This window comes from Musca domestica, unplaced genomic scaffold, assembly GCF_030504385.1.
Source record: "Musca domestica strain aabys unplaced genomic scaffold, Musca_domestica.polishedcontigs.V.1.1 1, whole genome shotgun sequence".
Taxonomy (NCBI): domain Eukaryota; kingdom Metazoa; phylum Arthropoda; class Insecta; order Diptera; family Muscidae; genus Musca; species Musca domestica.
Genome location: NW_026712114.1, coordinates 17,033,152 through 17,056,189, shown reverse-complemented (window position 1 = coordinate 17,056,189; position 23,038 = coordinate 17,033,152). Strand labels below are relative to the sequence as shown.

At 36.4% G+C, this 23,038-nt stretch overlaps 1 protein-coding gene across 1 annotated transcript; it reads left to right on the top strand.

The window, feature by feature from the left end:
* Positions 1–2,298: 2,298 nt before the first annotated feature.
* Positions 2,299–22,302, top strand: LOC101901246 (farnesol dehydrogenase). The gene is made up of 5 exons (XM_005181118.4): positions 2,299–2,517; positions 2,581–2,749; positions 2,809–2,938; positions 16,921–17,056; positions 21,605–22,302. The coding sequence occupies exons 1-5, from the start codon at positions 2,380–2,382 to the stop codon at positions 21,794–21,796; spliced, it is 765 nt and encodes a 254-aa protein (XP_005181175.2). The 5' UTR covers positions 2,299–2,379; the 3' UTR covers positions 21,797–22,302.
* Positions 22,303–23,038: the final 736 nt, after the last annotated feature.

Here is a 23,038-nt window from a genome sequence, read left to right as displayed (position 1 = left end):
AGAGGTCGATAGTTATTGACCAGAGGTCAATAGTCATTGAACAGAGTTCAAAAGTTATTGACCAGAGGTCAATAGTTATTGACCAGAAGTCAATAGTCATTGACCAGAGGTCAATAGTCATTGACAAGAGGTCAATAGTCATTGACAGGAGGTCAATAGTTATTGACCAGAGGTCAATAGTCATTGACCAGAGGTCGCAATAGTCATTGACCTGAAGTTAGTAGTCATTGACCAGAGGTCAACAGTTATGGACTTGAAGTTAGTAGTCGTTGACCAGAGGTCAATAGTTATTGACCAGAGGTCAATAGTCATTGACCAAAGGTCAATAGTTATTGACCAAAGGTCAATAGTTATTGACCAGAAGTCAATAGTCATTGACCAGAGGTCAATAGTCATTGACAAGAGGTCAATAGTCATTGACCAGAGGTCAATAGTCATTGACAAGAGGTCAATAGTCATTGACAGGAGGTCAATAGTTATTGACCAGAGGTCAATAGTCATTGACCAGAGGTCGCAATAGTCATTGACCAGAAGTTAGTAGTCATTAACCAGAGGTCAATAGTTATAGACCAGAGGACAATAGTCATTGACCAGAGGTCTATATTCATTGATCTGAAGTTAGTAGTCATTGACCTGAAGTTAGTAGTCATTGACCAGAGGTCGATAGTTATTGACCAGAGGTCAATAGTCATTGACCAGAGGTCTAAAGTTATTGACCAGAGGTCAATAGTCATTGACAAGAGGTCAATAGTCATTGACAAGAGGTCAATAGTCATTGACCAGAGGTCGCAATAGTCATTGACCAGAGGTCTATAGTTATTAACCAAAAGTCAATAGTCATCGACAAGAGGTCAAATAGTTTTTGACCAGAGGTCAATAGTCATTGACCAGAGGTCAATAGCATTGACCAGAGGTCAACAGTGATTGACTGGAGGTCAATAGTGATTGACCAGAAGTCAATAGTGATTGACCAGAGATTAATTAAATATTGCCCAGAGGTCAATATTTATTGACTTTTGGTCAATATTTATTGACTTGTGGTCAATAGTCATTGACCAGGAGTCAGTAGTCATCGTCAATAGTCTTTTACCAGAATTCAGTAGTCATTGACAATAGGTCAACAGAGGTCAATACTCATTGACCTGAAGTCGATAGTCATTGACCAAAGGTCAATAGTCTTTGACCTGAAGCCAAAAGTCATTGACCAGAGGTCAATATTCATCGACCAGAGGGCAATAGGCGTTGACCAGAGATCAATAGCCATTAACCAGGAGTCTTTAGTCATCGACCAGAGGTCAATAGCCATTGGCCAAAAGTTAATAGTCATTGACCAGAGGTTAATAGTCGTTAACCAGAGGTCAATAGTCATTAACCAGAGATCAATAATCATTGACCAGAAGTCAATAGTCAGTGATCAGAGGTCTATAGGTATTGACCAGAGGTCAATAGGCATTGACCAGAGGTCGATAGTCATTGGTCAGAGGTCAATAGTCATTGACCAGAGGTCAATAGTTATAGACCAGAGGTCAACAGTTATAAACCAGAAGTCAGTAGTCATTGGCCAGAGATCAAAAGTCATTGACAGTAGGTCAGGAGTCAAGGACCAGAAGTCAACAGTCGTTGACCGGAGACAATGACTAGAGGGCATTAGGGATTAATCTAAGATCAATACATATTGACTAGGAGTCATTTAATATTGACTAAAGTTCTATAAGTATTAGCCACAGGTCAATATATATTGGCCAGAGGTCTATACATATTAGCAAGAGGACAATAATCAATAACCAAAAGTCAATACCCTTGGAAATAAGTGCAAGTCAATGAGCAGAGGTCAATATTCATAAAGCCGACGGTAGAGGTCAGGTCACTAGACTAGAAGTCAACATTGTGAAGAGTGAAACCATTTTATCTGCCATCAATTGACCTTGGGTCAATACCCATTAACTTAGCCTTAATAGCCATTGTCAGATGTCAATGGCGACAGAATAGGCATCAATTGTCATTGATCAGAGGGCAGGGGATCAAAAAATGGGCAGATTTTAGAACTTTTGACAATTCCCATTGATAACCAATGTTCATGATATTCATGCTGTGATCATCACTGGACGAAGGAGAATATCTAATGGATTTAACTTGACAATAACTTATCGAATCCTCTTCGGTTTATAGAGTGCAATCATTGGCTTTCTTATCCCACTGTAGATGGTTCTTCTAAACGTACATATCAAATTATTCTCAAAGCGATCACAAGTCACTCAACCGATTCAAATGCATCTGCCACAACTCAAACCTAAGCCGTATTCATTCAGTCATCGAACAGAGTTCAAATAATAAAGAACACGCAACATAAATTTTACTGCAACGGATCGCAAAAAAAAAATGTCTTCAACTTTATGGAAATCCAAGGTGGCTGTAGTTACCGGGGCCTCTGTCGGCATTGGAGCCGAAGTTGCTGTTAGATTGGCAAATGCAGGGATTACAGTCGTTGGACTGGCCAGACGTGCGGAGCTAATTGATGTAAGGGTAGCAGAGAATATTTAATACCTTGAAAATATTATTTTATATAATTGATATCACAAGGATCTTAACAAAAAAGTCCATGGCAATGGCGGCCAGATTCACTCCTACCGTTGTGACATGGCAAATGAGGAAAATATTGGCAAAGCTTTCGCATGGATTGGAGAGCATTTTGGTGGCATCAGCATTCTGGTGTGTAATGCCGGTGTGCTCAAGGCGAATTTTATTGTTGGTAAGGATATGGTTTTTGTTGAAAGATATATTTTTTAATTTAAATGTAATGTTTCTTAGAATCATCAAATGCTGACTTAAAGCAATTGTACGACATAAATGCCTATGCTACAACAATTTGCCTGCGTGAGGGCTTAAAATTGATGAGAAATGGAAAAGTCGATAAGGGACATATTATGGTGTTGAACAGGTGAGTGAAAGGCAGTGGAATTGAAATGAAGGGTTTTAATAGGCAATATGTGTCATGGTATTTCCTCTCAAAATACGGGCCAAGATTTAATTTTTCTATTAATGTGAAAAATTCCGTATGAAATGTTTAAATATGGTTAAACTGAAATGTGAATCTATGTTAAGAATCTATGTTTCTTTATGAAGTCTACACTGCATAGAAAAAGTGGTTGGGGAGAGATTAAAGTATGTTAAACAAGTAAAAAACATTAAGTTCGACCGGTCCGAACTTTTAATACCCTCCACCATTGGGTAAAGAAAACAATTTTCTATAAAAGTATGTCCATTATATGGGGGCTATACAAAACATGTAAAAAGGCAGTAAGTTCGGCCGGGCCGAACTTTTAATACCCTCCACCATTTGGTACAAATTTGGCAATTTCCAAAAAAAAAAAAAAAAAATCCGTTAAAAATGCTGTTAAAATCTTAAAAATATCGAATGCTTATACGACGACGTGGACCTGCATAGGCAAGTTTTGTCATAAGATATTACAATATTTAAATGCAAAACTTGAAGAAAAATCTGTTTATAATGTAGCTAAAATCATCAAAATACTGAATATAGGGGGTACCGTCATATGGGGGCTGTACGAAGACATGGACCTGCACAGACAATTTTCTGGCATGGGCTGAGGTATCTATTACGAACTTCAAATAACAAATTTGGAACGATTCCGTTAAATAATGCCGCTAAAATCATCAAAATACCGAATATCGGGGGGTACCGTTATATGGGGGCTATATGAAGACGTGGACCTGCACAGATAATTTTCAGTCTTAGGTTGTAGTATCTATTATGAACTTCAAATGCCAAATTTGAAACAATTTCGGTGAATAATGTCTTTAAAATCATCAAAATACCGAATATCGGGATGTACCGTTATATGGGGGCTATATGATAACTTGAACCTACATGGCCCATTTACGAACTTAACCAGCCTACTGGCAAAATATACATATGTGCAAAATTTTAGCCTTCTATCTTAATTTGTTTGAAAGATAGCGTGATTACAACAGACAGACAGACAAACAGACAGACAGACGGAAATGGCTAAATCGTCTTAGAATTTTACGCTGATCAAGAATATATATACTTTGTTGGGTCTGACATGAGTATTTCGAGGAGTTACAAACGGAATGACAAAATTAATATACCCTCCATAGTATGGTGAAGGGTATAAAAATGGACCTACACATACAATGTTTCGCCACCGGAGCTAGAACCCGTTATGACCTACAAATACCAACTTGTAGACAAATTCGTGAAAACATGTGGCGAAAATCATCAAAATACCGAATATGGCTGCCTATACATGGGGGCTATACGAAAACGTAGATCTATACATACTATGTTCCGCCCATTGCGAAGTACGATTTTTTGGACAAATCCATGGAAAAATGTGGGAAAGATCTCCAAGACACCGAATATCGGGGGGTACCATTATATGGGGCTATACAAATAAATGAACCTACACATACAATGTTTCGCCACCGGAGTTAGAACCCAATATGACCTACAAATAGCAACTTTTGGACAAATTCGTGGGAAAATGTGGCAAAAATCATCAAAACACCGACTATCGGGAGTTACCGTTATATGGGGATTATGCCTAAACGTGGACCTTTACATACAATGTTTCGCCACAGGAGCTAGAACCTATTACGAACTACAAATACAAATATTTTGACAAATCCGTGGAAAAATGTGTGCAAAAAATATAAAAATAGCGAATATCGGGAGCTACCCTTATATGGGGGCTATACAAAAAAGGACCTACACATACATTGTTTCGCCACACCTATTACGAACTTCAAATACCAATTTTTAAACAAATCCGTGGAAAAATGTGTGCAAAAATTATTAAAATAGCGAATATCGGAAGGTATTCTTATATGGGGGCTATACAAAAACGTGAACCCATTATGACCTACAAATAGCAATTTAGGACAAATTCGTGAAAACATGTGGCGAAAATAATTAAAATACCGAATATCGGGAGGTACCGTTACATAGGGGTTATACGAAAACGATGACATAAACATACAATATTCCACCACCGGAGCTAAAGTCCATTATGACCTACAATTACCAATTTTTAGACAAATCTTTTAAAAAAAATGCGGCGAAAGTCATTAAAATACGGAATATTGGGAGGTACTGTTTGTGCCATGTTTTGAAGCTCTACGTCTAATAATGTGAGCTGTATCGTGATTTCAACAGACAGACGAAAAAAATGTCGGAAATATAATCAAATTTTAGAATAAGTTTCGATTTGTACGAATTGGTCAACTTTGGCACGAATTATGGCCTTCAAACGGCCTATGAAACCGTCAAACGATACCCGAATGTTGCTTTGCGGTATTTTGACCCATTCCCGGTGAAGCGCTTGCTTGAGGTGATCGACACTTTGGTATTTTTTAGTGCCAAACTTGCTTTCCAAAATTCTCCAGACACAATAGTCCAACGGATTAGTATCCGGAGATTTTTGTGGCCATTGTGCGCTGGAAATGAAGCGATGAACCTCATTTAATCATGTAACCATTCTTGGGTGGCGCGTGCTGAGTCCTATTGGAATGTCCAAGGTCTGTGGCCAAAATGTTAAGGCTTTAATACAACCTCCAGAATAATTATTTGATAATATTCGGCATTTATTCTGATGTCACGGTCGATTAACACATTTCCGCTGACCTCTTTGGCAAGTAAACACGATCATTTTGTTTGTTTACAAACTGCTTGACACCGAATGTTTTCTCATCGGAGAAAACCAAATTTGACAGTTCACCACTTTCGACCAAGCGAAGCAACTCTTCAGCTCTTTTGAGTCCATTTTCTTTCTGTTGCGGTGTAAGTTCTTGTACTTTTTGGAATTTCAATGGCTTTACCCCGAGCTCATTTTTCAATATTTGCCGAATGGTATATTCGATATGTTCAGCTCACGAACCATTTTTCGGCCACTGCGACGCGGGTTTTGATCGAGTCGCTTCATTACTTTTCGAACCATTTCTGCTGATGTTGCTGTTTTCTTTCGTTCAATCCCTTGACGTCGGGCTACGCTACCAGTATCACGGTAGCGATGGTACGAGACACAAAAGATTTATTCACATTGAAATGCCGGAGTGCTCTAACGATAGCCACTTGCCAAATATAAAGAAATCATCCCGCTTGAATTCCATCACGAATAACTTTTTTCTAGAAAATTCTCACCAAAATGCTTTTGTACGCTTCTAAACAATATAATAAGCTGTCGGACGAGTGGCTTAGAAATGACAGAAGTCGGAAGTTGGTTGCCATTTTTTTATCTCACCCTGTATCTCATTGTCAATACCAACCATCCTAGAATGACAAAGTTAATATACCCTCCTTTTTAAGGTGGAGGATAAAAAAATCCACGATTTGTTATTCCTTAGAAAATATTTAAAAAATCCAAGACAACAGGTTTCTTGACCCTTGAAAAAATTAAAATTAAACGATATAGCCATATTTACAGCTTTGTTAGTCCTTAAATATATATTTAAGAAATCCTTAGTTACCAGAAGGTAATGTTGTAGAACTCAATGTAATATTTTTTTAATAATCCCATGATTACAGAATTTCAAAAATTCACGTTTATCGCTTTGGTAGTCCTTGCAAATAATTATCCTAAAAATCTACGTCGTTTGTCCCTGAATTAATTTCAATATTTATGTAAATATGTATTTTTGGTACCCAGATAGGTGCAAATCGTACAATTTTTTACTAATAATTAGAACCACTTTGTTTTCCTGATTTAAAATTTATTTTTTTATTGGTCCTCCAATTTCCCGGAAAATGTCCTTTATATTCTATTACCCCAACTCCAACGATTCATTACACCGCCATCCTTGTAAAAAAAAAAACAATAATTTCACTTTAAAAAAAAAACGGTTCCCCTCAATAAAACCAAACACATTTGTCCAATGCCTGACACCATTGGCTTATCATGGCAGGAACACTGATCGGCATTATCCGCAAAATTGATGACCATCAACAAAAAGCCATAAAAAAAACTATTGTCGATGGTTGACTGGCTGACCGGTTGACTGGCTGGCAGGCCATGTGGCTGACACCATTCAATCGTTTTTAAGATGATAAGTTCAAATTAATAACACTCATACGTCTGCATGACAAAAAGCGGTTTTGTGTGCAACACAATGGAACTACGCACACATACACACACATCCATGTGCAAGTAGGTGTGTGAGTAAGTGTCACTCTCTCTCCTCTCCACATGACTTGTGTGTTGTAAGTTTTTAATATTGCTGGTGAAACCAATATTTTGAGTACTTCATGGCACATGCCCCCAGGGTGGGGGAGTTGGCTTCGAATGGGTGGTAATGGCTGAGTATTTGTATAATCTGATGATTCCCTTGGTTTGTTTGCCTATATGCGTAACTTTACCCTTTTATATGTGTCTGCGCGAATATGTGTATGTTTTTGTGTGTGTGCGAAGCATAAACACTTAATGTACTGGCATGAAATGACATTATGCATTATATGTCGTAAATACTTAATTGTGTTTAATAATTGAGTTATTTTGCGTTTTATTTGTGTTTAATGCTTGCAATATGCCAGCCACAACACCAATCTGACATTGTCATATCGAGGTAAATTCGATTGAAGCACCCACAAAATATCCTTACATGCATAAATGTATATTTGAAGATATACAAAAATATTTCGATGTCTGCAAAGGATTACAGTGGGGGAGAAAAATGTATGAGCAGACAGACAAAACTATATCTCATCAAAAACCAACACCAGAATTTTGAATTTTTAAGTATATTTTTCTCGAGGTTTATTAGACCCATAAACGTGGATATTTCAAATATATTTTCTCAAGGACTATGAGACCCATGAGCGTGGATTTTTCAAATATATTTTCTCAAGGACCATTAGACCCATAAACGTGGATTTTTTAAATATATTTTCTCAAGGACTATGAGACCCATGAGCGTGGATTTTTCAAATATATTTTCTCAAGGACCATTAGACCCATAAACGTGGATTTTTTAAATATATTTTCTCAAGGACTATGAGACCCATGAGCGTGGATTTTTCAAATATATTTTCTCAAGGACCATTAGACCCATAAAAGTGGATTTTTTAAATATATTTTCTCAAGGACCAGTAGACCCATTAACGTGAATTTTTTAAATATATTTTCTCAAGGACCAGTAGACCCATAAACATGGATTTTTTAAATATATTTTCTCAAGGACCATTAGACCCATAAACGTGGATTTTTTAAATATATTTCTCAAGGACCAGTAGACCCATAAACGTGAATTTTTTAAATATATTTCTCAAGGACCAGTAGACCCATAAATCTGGATTTTTCAAATATATTTTTCTAAGAACCATACAACCAATATATTTTCTCAAGGACCATTAGACCCATAAATTTGGATTTTTCAAATATATATTTCTCAAGAACCATGAGATCCTTGAGCATGAATTTTTCAAATATATTTTCTCAAGGACCATTAGACCCATAAAGGTGAATTTTTATACCCTCAGCCAAATGGCTAGAGAGGGTATATATAATTCGATACGGCCCAATCGTGCCTCATCGAAATAACAGTTGACCCTAGGTCTCTTTGGACCAAATCCGTTTCAGGACATTTGGAGTCGATTTAGCGATACCGGTCCGTCCGTCCGTCTGTCCGGCTGGTGCGCACGATAACACTCTAAAGGAGTTTCCGATTTGGTCAAGATTAATATTATTATCCAACTTAAATCGAGTTCGAAGATGGTCTACTCCTTCTGGCACCTCCCCAACAAATGATCGCACTTTTCACAGAAAGAGAAACGATTATCCGATTCTGCTCCAACTTTGCAAATCCTAATATTTGCATCAGTTCTAGGTCAGGTGCGACAATGGACAATATCGGTTTACTCCATCTAATACCTCCCCTACAAAGGTTCAAAATTGTGAATAGTTACAACTTTTATAAAGTGTGACGTAAGAGTCCGATTGTCATCAAATTTCACACATCCTAATAATTTTATTAACCCAAAGTCTGGTGGTAAAATGGAATAAATCAGTCCACTCCTTCTGGTACCTCCCCCACAAAAGGTCGAAATTTTCAAAAAATGTTTTTAAAAATACAACAATAATGAGACTAAACCTGACCATTTTGAAACAACAACAAAAATATTCTCTGCAAAGAAAAAGAAGCAATGATCCGATTTAGATCCAACTTTGCAAATCCAAATATTTGCCTCAGTTCTCGGTCAGGTGCAAAAGTGGATAATATCGATCCACTCCATCAAGTGCTTCCCCCACAAAAGATCAAAATTTTGAATATCCATTAAGCTCATAAACCGCGAAAGTAATATCCGATTCCATTTAGACTTTCGCATCGGAATATTCCCATCAACACAGGTTTAAAATTTAAGGACCATAGGACCCACAAACTTGGTTTTTTTAAAATACATATTTTTAAGGACCATAGGACCAACAAACGTGTATTTTAAGGACCATAGGACCCACAAACTTGGTTTTTTTAAAATACATATTTTTAAGGACCATAGGACCAACAAACGTGGATTTTTAAAATACATATTTTTTAAGGACCATTGGACCCATTTTTAAATACAAATGTGGATTTTTTAAATATATAATTTCTATGGACCCTTGAACCCAAAAAAACTTGGATTTTTAAAATAAATATTTTTTAAGGATCATTGGACCCACAAACGTGGATTTTTAAACTACATATTTTTTAAGGACCATTGGACCCATTTTTAAATACAAATGTGGATTTTTTAAATATATAATTTCTATGGACCCTTGAACACAAAAAAAATTGGATTTTTAAAATAAATATTTTTTAAGGATCATTGGACCCACAAACGTGGATTTTTAAAATACATATTTTTTAAGGACCATTGGACCCATTTTTAAATACAAATGTGGATTTTTTAAATATATAATTTCTATGTACCCTTGAACCCAAAAAAACTTGGATTTTTAAAATAAATATTTTTTAAGGATCATTGGACCCACAAACGTGGATTTTTAAAATACATATTTTTTAAGGACCATTGGACCCATTTTTAAATACAAATGTGGATTTTTTAAATATATAATTTCTATATACCCTTGAACCCAAAAAAACTTGGATTTTTAAAATAAATATTTTTTTGTTGTTGCAAAAATCGTCAGGCAAAATCCCATTATTGTTGTTTTTATAAAAACAACGTTTGTTTATGAGTGGAGAACGATGGTAATGTTTACCAGGGGGTAAGGCAGGGAATACCTAGGTTTCGGAAAGAGCCACCAATCCTCATCAGTTCCCTTGTTTTTTGTCTGGGATATTCTCCCCAGAAGTTATTTAAAAAATAACTTCTATGACAAAAAACATTTTTTACCCAAGAGATCGTCACTAAAACTAAAATTCTAAAAAAAAAAAAATGTTTTTTGTCATAGAAGTTATTTTTTAAATAACTTCTGGGGAGAATATCCCAGACAAAAAACAAGGGAACTGATGAGGATTGGTGGCTCTTTCCGAAACCTAGGTATTCCCTGCCTTACCCCCTGGTAAACATTACCATCGTTCTCCACTCATAAACAAACGTTGTTTTTATAAAAACAACAATAATGGGATTTTGCCTGACGATTTTTGCAACAACAAAATACTATGGTATCCCAAACAAGCAAGCCAAACACTGTTCTATAAATATTTTTTAAGGATCATTGGACCCACAAACGTGGATTTTTAAAATACATATTTTTAAGGACCATTGTACCCACAAACGTGGATTTCTAAAATACATATTTTTTAAGGACCATTGGACCCACAAACGTGGATTTTTAAAATACATATTTTTTCAGGACCATTGTCCCCACAAACGTGGATTTTTAAAATACATATTTTTTCAGGACCATTGTCCCCACAAACGTGGATTTTTAAAATACATATTTTTTCAGGACCATTGTCCCCACAAACGTGGATTTTTAAAATATATTTTTCCACAGATATATTTTATTTTAAATCTACTTAATTCACGTTCAGTGTTATAACAAAACTGGTATGTAAATACAATTTGGGCGCATACAATTTTGTGACAACATGGACGGCTTAAATGCACTTTTTCTGGTACAAAGTTTGGCTACAGCAATGTGCGTACATACATACATATGTGTCTCTTTGTATGGCAGACTATGCATTTATGTACATACATGTATGCCACATTGCATGTTGCAATTCTCAGAACAAGGACAACGTCTGGGCGTATGTAAATTGCAGTAATCAAGACAGACAAACAAAGCGCGTAACAAAAACAGACACCATTAATGCCATTTGTATAGACGCAGCCACCTACGCACTCAACTTCACTACACGCTCTACATAAAAATCCACAACAACAACGGCATCATTGACTGCCAGAACAGCAGTTACAAACATTAAGCGATTGCTTGGCATCCTGCTGCTGCAACTACGCTCCTTTCAACATTGTAGTAGTAAAATACCTATTCACATGTCATCAACGTCATCATCATCGTCGTGGTTGTTCTCGTACTCTGCTCTGCTCATCCCGCCGTCAGCAGTTGCATCGACAGGCAAATAAAAGCGCTTATTCAGCACTCAAAGTGCAACAGTTCGTTGTTTTTAATGCGTACCCGGGGATAAATAGTCAAATGAGTAAATACTGCCAACGACATGTTAAAGGATGGTGGGTGGCTGGGAGGTGTATTACTTTTGGCGAGCATACACATGTAAGTGGAGCACTTACTACAGTAATCTGCCAAGGCAAGTTAATAAATTGCAGCAAATGCAGTTGATGTCAAGCGATTTTTTTTTTTTTTGACAAATGCAAGGGAGAATGGTATTAAATGAGGAGCGAAACATTAGACATGGCAAAATTATGAAATGAATATAGGAAGAAAATGTTCACTAATGCTCTAATTCTCTTCGTGGCAGATCGAGATGCGGTACATTTATAAGGATATTAAATTATTACCATTTAGAGAAAATTTTACATTTACAATATAAATTACGATCGTATTTTAAAATAGTTATTATTTTTTAAATGTTGCCGGTTTTGGGAGGAGATGCTAGATGCAATGGGCCAATATCTTTCACATTCGTTGCTAACCTAAGTCGTATACGGACAAACTTTTTATATGAGATATACACATAATGATTTCGACATGTTTGAAAATTTGGGGGAAGGTACGGGGAGGAGTGTACCGACATTTTCTATTTTTGAACTAGTTTTAAAAAATATTTGGATGTGAACATTTTTAAGAAAATTGGGACATTGATTTACCTTTTAAATGGAGTTGTAACCTGATAACCTTTTGTAGGGGAGATACCAGAAAGATTAGAGCAATATTGTCTATTTTCACACCTGACACTAATTATACCCCCAGCCATATGGCTAGAGAGGGTATTTATCATTGGATACGGCCAAAACGTGCCTCATCGAAATAAAAGTTTTATACCCTAGGTCGGACCAAATCCGTTTCAGGATATTTGCAGTCGATCTAGCGATGTACGTCCGTTTGTCTGTCTGGCTGGCGAGCACGTTAACTTTAGAAGGGTTTATCCGATTTGATTCAAACTTGGTACATCGGAATATTATTATCAAACTTAGATCGAGTTCGAGATGGGAAATATTCATCCTCTCCTTTAATAACTCCTACAAAAAAATCGAAAATTTCACAAAAAAAAATTTTTTTTACTGCACAGAAAGAGAAAGGATAATCCCATTTTGCCCCAACTTTGTAAATCCTAATATTTGCATCAGTGCTAGGTCAGATGCGAAAATGGCCAATATTGGCAAACTCCAAGTATATCCTCCACAAAGGGTCACAAATTTGTAAAATGTGAAGTAAGAGTCCGATTGTCATCAAATTACACACATCACAATATTTTTACTAACCTAAGGACTGGTATGAAGACTGAATATATCGGTCCACTCCTTCCCTGTACCTCCCCCAAAAAGGGTGAAAATTTTTTAATGTCCATGAAGCTCATAAAACGCAAAATTAACATCCGATTCCATTCAGACTTGGCTCATCTCAAAATTTCTATCAACACAAGATCTGTTATAATAATGGTAGAGATCGGATTATTCCTTTTGGTACCTCCCCACAAAGGATCAAAGTTTTGAAAAACCAAAACGATAATAAAATCAGAAATAAACCCCCGATTCTCTTCATGTTTCACACGTCCCATTATTTCTACTAACACAAGATCTGCTGTGAAGATGGGATAAATCGGGCCGACTCCTTCTGGTATCTCACCCACAAATGGTCAAAATTTTGAATATCCCTGAAGCTCATAAAACGTGAAATTAACATCCGATTCCATTCAGACTTGGTACATCTCAATATTTCCATCAACACATGATCTGTTATAAAGATGGTAGATATCGGACCATTTCTTCTGGTACCTTCCCCACATAGGGTTCAAGATTTTGAAAAACAAAACGCTCAAAGAAAGCGAAATAAGCATCCAACTCTCTTCAAATTTCACACATACAGGGTGAGATGAAAATACTGCAACCATCTTCAGACTGCTGTCATTTCCAAGCCACTCGTCCGACAGCTGTTAAAATTATTCCAGTGTCAGCTAATTATATTGTTTACAAGCGTACAAAAGCACTTTGGTGAGAATTTTCCAGAAAAAAAGTTATTCGTCATGGAATTCAAGCGTGATAATATGATTTCTTTATATATGGCTGGAAAACAACAAGTGGCTATCCTTAGAGTACTCCAGCATTTAAATGTGAATAAATTTTTTGTGTCTTGTACCATCGCTCCTTACCGTGATACTGGTAGCATAGCACATCAAGGGAGTGGACGGAAGAAAACAGCAACATCAGCAGAAATGGTTCGAAAAGTTAAGTGGTGAATTGCCGAATTTGGTTTTCTCCGATGAGAAAACATTCCTTGTCCAGCGTTTGTAAACAAACAAAATGATCATGTTTACTTGCCAAAGAGTTCAGCTGAAAATGTGCACCGTCGGTTGGCAACCAGACCTCAAGCGCCAGTCATGGTGATGATGTGGGCCACCACAACAGCCGATGGTCGCTCTTCACTCGTATTAATTGACCGTGGCATCAGAATTAATGCCGAATATTATCGTGAACATATTCTGGAGGGTGTATTAAAGCCTTAGGCATGAATACATTTTGGCCGCAGACCATGAATATTCCTACAAGATTCAGCACCATTGCATTCAGCACGCGCCACCCGGATACCAATCCGTTGGACTATTGTGTTTGGAGTATTTTGGGAAGCAAGGTTGGCACTTAAAAATATCAAAGCGTCGATCACCTCAAGCAAGCACTTCGCCGGTTATGGGCCTAAATACCGAAGAGCAACATTCAGGCAACGTGTGACGGTTCCATTGGCCGTTTAAAGGCCTAATTCGTGCCAAAGGTGACCAATTCGAAGAAATCTAAACTTATTCTAAAATTTTATGCGATTTCCGACATTTTTTGCTTTCATTCAATAAAATTTAAAAAAAAAAATAAAAATTATGGCTTTTACCTTTGTTGCTTTTTTACGAAGACGTGGACCTGCATAGGTAAATTTTGTCATAAGCCATAACAATGTTCAAATACGAAACTTGAAAAAAAAATTGGTGAATAATGTAGCTAAAATCCTCAATAGGGATGTACCGTTATATCGGCACTATACGAAGACCTGGACTTAGTAAATTGTCTGTCACAGACTGTAGTACCCATTAGGAACATCAAATACGAAATTTCAAACAATTTTGGTGAATACCAAAAATTGTCATAATACCGAATATATGGAGGTACTGATATATGGAGCTTATGCGAAGACCTGGACCTGGATGCATTGACAATTTTTGTCGCAATACTCTAAATACGAGATTTGAAACAACTCCGGTGAATAATGTCGCTAAAATCATCAAAATACCGAATATTGGGAGGTACCGTGTGGGGGCTATACCAAAACGTGGATCTACATGGCCCATTTTCAATACCAAAAGTCCTATAGGTATAATATACCATACTATGGTGGAGGGTACAACAGGAAAAAAACAGTAAGTTCGGCCGAATATACTCCGAATTCCCTCCACCATTTGGAAAGAATTTGAAAATATCCAAAACAATAAAATCCATTAAATTGTTTTTAATTTAAAAATACCAAAGACGTGGACCTGCATAGGCAACTTTTGTCAAAAGCCATTACAATAATCAAATACGAAACTTAAAAAAACAGATGAATAATGTGGCAAAAATTATCAAAATACCGAGTATAGGGATGTACCGTTATATGGGGGATATACGAAGACGTGGACCTGCACAGACAATTTTTCTTTCATATGCTGCAGTATCCGTTACGAACTGTATATACCAAATTTGAAACAATTCCGGTGAATAAGGTCGCTAAAATCATCAAAATTCCAAGTATTGGGAGATACCTTTATATGGAGACTATACGAAGACGTGGGCCTACGTAATTTTTTGTCATAGACTGTAGTATCCAATACGAAATGTAAATACGAAATTTGAAACAACTCAGGTGAATAATGTCCCTAAAATCGTCAAAATACCGAATAATGGGAGGTACCGTAATATGGAGGCTATTCGAAAACGGGGGCCTACGTAATTTTTTATCATAGGCTGTAGTACCCAATACAAAATCTAAATACGAAATTTTAAACACTCCGGTGAATAATATCCCTAAAGCCTCAAATAATGTCCCTAAAGTCAAAATAAATTTGCTAAACAAATGCTAAATTCCGCATGGATTGTTTTAAAACTGTAGCCTGTAAAGCAACAGCAAAATCAGGAAATGTTTCTGTTTTGGTCCATTTCAACCCCTAAATATGTAGCGATCATCTCCATAAACAATAGGCTTCTATTTTGACCCTGACCCAATTCCATTTTCAATTTCGTGAAGATTGGGCCATAATTGCGACCTGTAGCTTGATTGCAAATTAACATGGACAGACGGACAAATAGCTAGATCGACTCAGCTCGGCGAAATTGGAAGATCCATTTATAGTTTCCTATCTCGGGGACCAATATTTCGCGGTGTTACATAATTTTTGGCCCAATCAAATTTATTCTAGCCCCAAGACATAGTGCGTAGGGTATAAAAATATAAATTCGAAATCTACTGGTTTGAAAAAAAATTCTAAAAGTCGACTTTTTTTAACAAGGCAACCGATTTTAAAGTATAGAATTTATTTTTTCTATTACAAAATTTATTTAATAAAATCAATTACCTAAAAATTCAATTCAATTTTAAAATGAAAACAAACAAAACACAATAATCTCCCTTTAAAAATGTCAATTTAATCCGATTTACAAGAGAATAAATAAGAAAAAGGCTGCAAACAAACAACCACAAAAAACCACAACTTTTCGCACCAAAAATGACATTAATTGCATAAGAAGCTTTTGAAGAAGCACAAACTGAAACAATTTATTCAATTCAATGATTCGGAAAAGGTCAATCCCTTATTTGTCAGTATTTCAGTGATTTCCTTCTCGTACTTCCCTCTCCTCAACTCAAGTGAAGTTGTAACAGTCTTTTCTTCTTTCGAGGAAGAAGTGACAGAGGAGACAAATTTTACAATTGCAAAGTGCAGCTGATGAAACCAATACACTTATCGTTGGTCACTAATTGGAATGGTTAAATGTTTGTTGCCTTACGCGGTACGCAATGTCACAGCAACGCCAAACAAGCAGGAAGACTGGCCAGATAACGGTCACACATACCACATCATTCGGGGCCACGCTCATATGGCCATCGAATAAGTAAACCACAACTCCAACCCAACACCCACACACATCCGATTGCCTTGATTTTGATTGCTCTTCCTTCATCAACATTTAATTGTTTATCCTCGGCTTGTTTTCTCCATTCACGTTTTTTTTTTTGTTCTTTGTGTCTTTTTTCTTCTCTTTTTTTTTTTGGTGTTCATCAGCATTCTAGGCCACCGGATACCAGACGTTGCCGTGCCCTTATTCAGTGTTTATCCCGCCACGAAACATGCCATTACGGGTCTGTGTCAGACGTTGCGTCAGGAAATACATTTCCTTAAATTAAATATCAAATTAACGGTAAGTAAATATTCTTTTAACGCGCGCCATACGTTCGCGTTGCGTGTGGCAACATGGCCACAGCACACACGCACACATGTTTCAAGTTCCATACGTGGAGTGACAGAGGTACTACTTGATTACATTTATTGGTGGCGGTCGAGTGGACAGTTCGAAATGAACAGTGGGGAATATATGTGACCACAGGGTGAATGGGAAATAAAACAAATTTCGACGAAATTCATGTTTCTAAGGATAGCATCAAAATTTCGACGAAATTTCGTGTTTCTATGGCATAGAAACAAATTTCGACGAAATTTCATGTTTCTATAGCATAGAAACAAATTTCGACGAAATTTCGTGTTTCTGTGGAAAGAAACAAATTTCGACGAAATTTCGTCTTTCTATAGCATAGAAACAAATTTCGACGAAATTTCATGTTTCTATAGCATAGAAACAAATTTCGACGAAATTTCGTGTTTCTATAGCATAGAAACAAATTTCGACGAAATTTCGTGTTTCTATAGCAAGAAACAAATTTCGACGAAATTTCGTATTTCTATAGCATAGAAACAAATTTCGACGAAATTTCGTGTTTCTATAGCATAGAAACAAATTTCGACGAAATTTCATGTTCCCATAGCATAGAAACAAATTTCGACGAAATTTCATGATTCTATAGTATAGAAACAAATTTCGACGAAATTTCGTGTTTCTATAGCATAGAAACAAATTTCGACGAAATTTCGTGTTTCTATAGCATAGAAACAAATTTCGACGAAATTTCGTGTTTCTATAGCATAGAAACAAATTTCGACGAAATTTCATGTTTCTATAGCATAGAAACAAATTTCGACGAAATTTCGTGTTTCTATAGGATTGAAACAAATTTCGACGAAATATCGTGTTTCCATAGGATAGAAACAAATTTCGACGAAATTTCCTGTTTCTTCGACATAGAAACAAATTTCGACGAAAATTCCTATTTCTATGGAACAAAATTTAATTTTCCTCGAAAACGACGACAACTTTTCTCCCCTACTGTATAATGCACTCATTTAAGCTGTCCGTTAATTAATGCACTTACGAAACGTAATTACATCGAATAATATCATTCATTGCGGCTTTGACATCACTGGACTGCAATGAAGAAAATAACCCCAACACACACACACGCATAAACCAACACGAGCGTAAAAATCAGGTCTTTAACATTTCTTGAACCATAACCTTGTTAAGAATTTATATCAGGAAAAAAGAGTCGAGCTTTTTTTCCATATCTGCTGGTCACCCATTCGTCATGGTGTATATATGCGATGACCAACAATACCTGATTGGTTCTGCGAGAATAAAAAAAAAAGTTTGTTGTTTTTCTCCATTGACTGTTGATGTTGACATCACTGCCAAATATTTCGCAATTTATGTTGTGCCGTCCATGGCCGGTGTATGTAAATTATCACATCACACAACAAACGGAAGGTCTTGAAGTTTTCGACGACTTCGACTGTGAAGACACTGTGGCCCTTGCCAGTGGTTAATTAAATGTAGAAAATATTGTGAGAAGAAGAAAAGCAACACATAAAAATAAATAAAATTCAGACTCCTGGAAATATCAACGAGAAAAAAGCAGTTATTTCGGCCGAGCCGAACTTTGAATAGCTTCCACCATTTGGAACTAATTTAGAGATTTTCAAAAAAGTAAAATCTGTAAAAATGAAAAAAAAAACTTAAAAATATCCTAATAGATACTACAGCGAATATTAAAGGCTATATTCGGCTTTATATTGGGATCTATACGAATTCGCCTATAGCCTTTATATTAGGGTCTATACGAAGACGAGGCCTGCATAGATAAATTTCTGTCACATGCTGTAGTACCTATAAGGAACTTTAAATACAAAATTTCAAACAATTGTGCCTAAAATCTTCAAAATGCCGAATATAGGGAGGTAATGATATATGGGTCCCATACGAAGACCTGGACCTGCATATACGAAATTTCAAACAATTTCGGTGAATATTGTACCTAAAATTGTCAAAATACCGAATATCCGGAGGTACTGATATACGAGTGAGATGAAACAAGTAAAAAAGCAGTAAGTTCGGCCGGGGCGAACTTTGAATACCCTCCACCATTTGTAACGAATTAGAAAATTTTCAAAAAAATAAAATCCACTAAAAATTCTTTTAAAATCTTTAAAATATCTAATATAGGAATGTGCCGATATATGGGGGGATATACGATATTGTAGACCTATAAAGACAAATCGATGTCTGCGTGTAAAGTACTTACAAGGAACTCCTTGTGTGGATTTTCAGATAATTCCATTGGAAAAAGTGGCTAAAATCATCAACATACCGAATATCGGGGAGTACAGTTATATGGGGGCTATACGATATCGTGGACCTATATAGATAATTCTTTGCCGAGGTATAAAGTACCCAGAAGGAACTCTTTGTGTGGATTTTCAGACAATTCCGTTGAAAAATGCGGGTAAAATCATTAAAATACCGAATATCGGGGGGTACCGTTCTATGGGGGCTATACGATATAGTGGACCTATATAGACAATTCTCTGCCGCGGTATAAAGTACGCACAAGGAACTCCTTGTGTGGATTTTCAGACAATTCCGTTGAAAAATGTGGGTAAAATCATCAAAATACCGAATATCGGGGGTACCGTTATATGGGGGCTATACGATATTGTGGACCTATATAGATAATTCTCTGCCGAGGTATAAAGTACCCACAAGGAACTCTTTGTGTGGATTTTCAGACAATTAAAATACCGAATATCTGGGGTACCGTTATATGGGGGCTATACGATATCGTGGACCGATATAGCCCATCTTCGAACTTGACCTGCCTACAGATAAAAGAGAGATCTGTGCCAAATTTTAGCTTCCTATCTTAATTCGTTTAGACTGTAGCGTGATTACAACGGACGGACAGACGGACGGACAGGGCTAAATCGTCTTAGAATTTTACGCTGATCAGGAATATATATACTTTGTTGGGTCTAAAATGATTATTTCGATGAGTTACAAACGGAATGACGAACTTAATATACCCTCCATACTTTTTTTGGTGGAGGGTATAAAAACTGCAACCAACTTAAGACTGCTGTCCTTTCTAAGCTACTCATCCGGCAGCTGTTAAAATTATTCCAGTGACAGCTCATTATATTGTTTACAAGCGTACAAAAGCAAAACCAGCAGAAATGGTTCGAAAAGTCGCAGTGGCCGAAAAATGGATCGTGAGCTGAACATATCGCAATATTCCATTAGGCAAATATTGAAAAATGAGCTCGAGGTAAGGCCATTGAAATTCAAAAAAGTGCAACAGAAAAAATAGACTCAAAAGAGCTAAAGAGTTGCTTCGCTTGGCCGAAAGTGGTGAACTGCCAATTTTGGTTTTCTCCAATGAGAAAACACTCGTTGTCCAGCAGTTTGTGAACAAACTAAATTATCGTGTTTACTTGTCAAAGAGGTCAGTTGAAAATGTGCACCTTCGGTTGGCCACCACAACTCAAGCGCCGACCATGTCGATGGTGTGGGTCGCCATAACAGCCGATGGTCGCTCTCCGCTCGTATTAGTCAACCGTGGCGTCAGAATAAATGTCGAATATTATCGCGAAAATATTCTGGAGGGTGTATTAAAGCCTTGGGCACGCAGAAGTTTTGGCCGCAGACCTTAGGCGAGCAAGCGCCACCCAAGAATTGTTACAAAATAAGGTTCCTCGCTTCATGTCCAGCGCACAATGGCCACAAAAATCTCCGGATACCAATCCGTTGGACTATTGTGTCTGGAGTATTTTGGAAAGCAAGGTTGGCACTTAAAAAATAACCAAAGTGTCGATAACCGAATAGGCCAAAATATCGCAGAGCAACATTCGGCAGCGTATGGTTTCATTGGCCGTTTGAAGGCCATAATTCGTGCCAAAGGCGACGAATTCGAACAAATATAAAATTATTCTAAAATTTGATGCTAAAATGTAAAAATTATGGCGTTTGACTTCGTTGCAGTTTTTTATCTCACCCTGTATGGTGGAGGGTATAAAAAATCGTTTAAGTCGAACTTATTTTTGGCGCAATTTGATCTGACATGAAAATTATGATTAAATCTATTTTTCGACAATAGTTTCTGTTATTCAATATGGAAAGAATTTTCGAAGAAAATATCTGCTATTTATCCATTCAATTAAATTTTTCTATATTTCCTATAAATTTTTCTTTATATTTCCTATACAACAACAAAAATCGTACAAAATTTAATTTTGATAACTTTTTTTCGTCGAAATTTTCTCTACGAAGACATTTTCATTACCTTTAAGATAATATGATACATGCATATATATGTATGTATGCAAGTATTTAAACTGTCTACTATACGTAGGTACACAATGTACAGATATCAGACACTAATGCAAATGAATTATGCAATCAAATGCACCTTACTAATCCACAGAAAACCCCCCTTTCTAAAAAACAAAATATTAGATTTATCCACAATAAATAATTTATTTACTTTTCAATTTCTTTTCCTCTTCTTCCTCTCCGTCTTGCCAGAGCATTAATCCCGGCATGGTGGATACAGATTTCCTAAATGTCTACTCCCACACCGTTGCTGACCTACCCAAACTGAATGCTGTCGATGTGGCCGATGCAATAATGTATGCACTTGAGACACCGAATCATGTACAGGTGGAGGACATAACATTGCAGGCGATGCGGCGTTATGATACAGCCGGAAATCTATGAGAATGTGTTGGTTGATGCGAACGTGCTGCAAAAGCCGGCAAACATTTACAGAAATCAACACATACACTCACACACTCGCTACACATACACGTGCGCCATCCATGCTATGTATTAAAAACAATGAATGAAACTTACAAAAATGCTGTTTTGAATTGATTTCTATGGAAGAACCAAACGTCAAATATATATTATGCACATAAAGTTGTTGTCGTTGTTGTTTTGTTTAAAGAGTATATCACATTATTGTTGCACTTTGATTTTTGATTTGTTAACATTTCATAATTTTGGGGGGTATTTTATTTATTTTCTTTTCTTTCAACAACAAAACTTTCATTCACAACGCCAATGCACGTATTTACTGTTATTTGCACACTCGTTCTCTTTGCTCTTCTTCTTTCCCACTCACTCTCTCTCTCTCTCACAGGGATGCCGGGTTATTGCAATACAAATGCACATGGAGAGCAACAACAAAAATACTGCAATTCAACTGTCAATCAGATAGCTGTTATCTCTTCAGATGGCAAACAAAATATATATATTTTTATATTTATATTAAATAAAAGAGTTGTTTAATTATGAATTATTCAATATTACTTGTTTTAAAAAAGTAATTATAAAACGATTACAAAAACTTACAATAAAAAAACATATTTTTATTATAAAACGAAGAGCGCCCTCTGTTGATGTGTAGTTAAGAGTAACACGGTTTACGTTGCCAACTGATACTAAGGTTGCATGGTTGTATTTCATTAGATAGTTACATGCGAAAAGAGCCGACATAAAATGCAAGTGCTGCTAAATAAACAAATATCAAAATCGCCTTTTTAAAAAAATCGCCAAAAAAACTATGGCCCCTTCTTATATTTTTATACCGTCATTCCGTTTGTAACTCATCAAAATAATAATTTTAGACCCAACAAAGTATATATATTCTTGATCTGCGTAAAATTCTAAGCCCTGTCCGTCCGTATGTCCGGCTGTTTTAATCACGTTAGAGTCAAAACGAACAAAGATAGGAAGCTAAAATTTTGCCCAGTTCCGTTTTTTGTCAAAAGACAGATCAAGTTTAAAGATGAGCTAAGTCAGTCCACGATAACACATGGCCCCCATATAACGGTACTTCCGGATATTCGGTATTTTGATGATTGTAGCCAAATTTTTCAATGAAATTGACTGTAAATCCACATAAGAAGTTCCTTATGAGTTCTTTACCCCCTGGAAGAGTATTGTCTACAAGGGTCC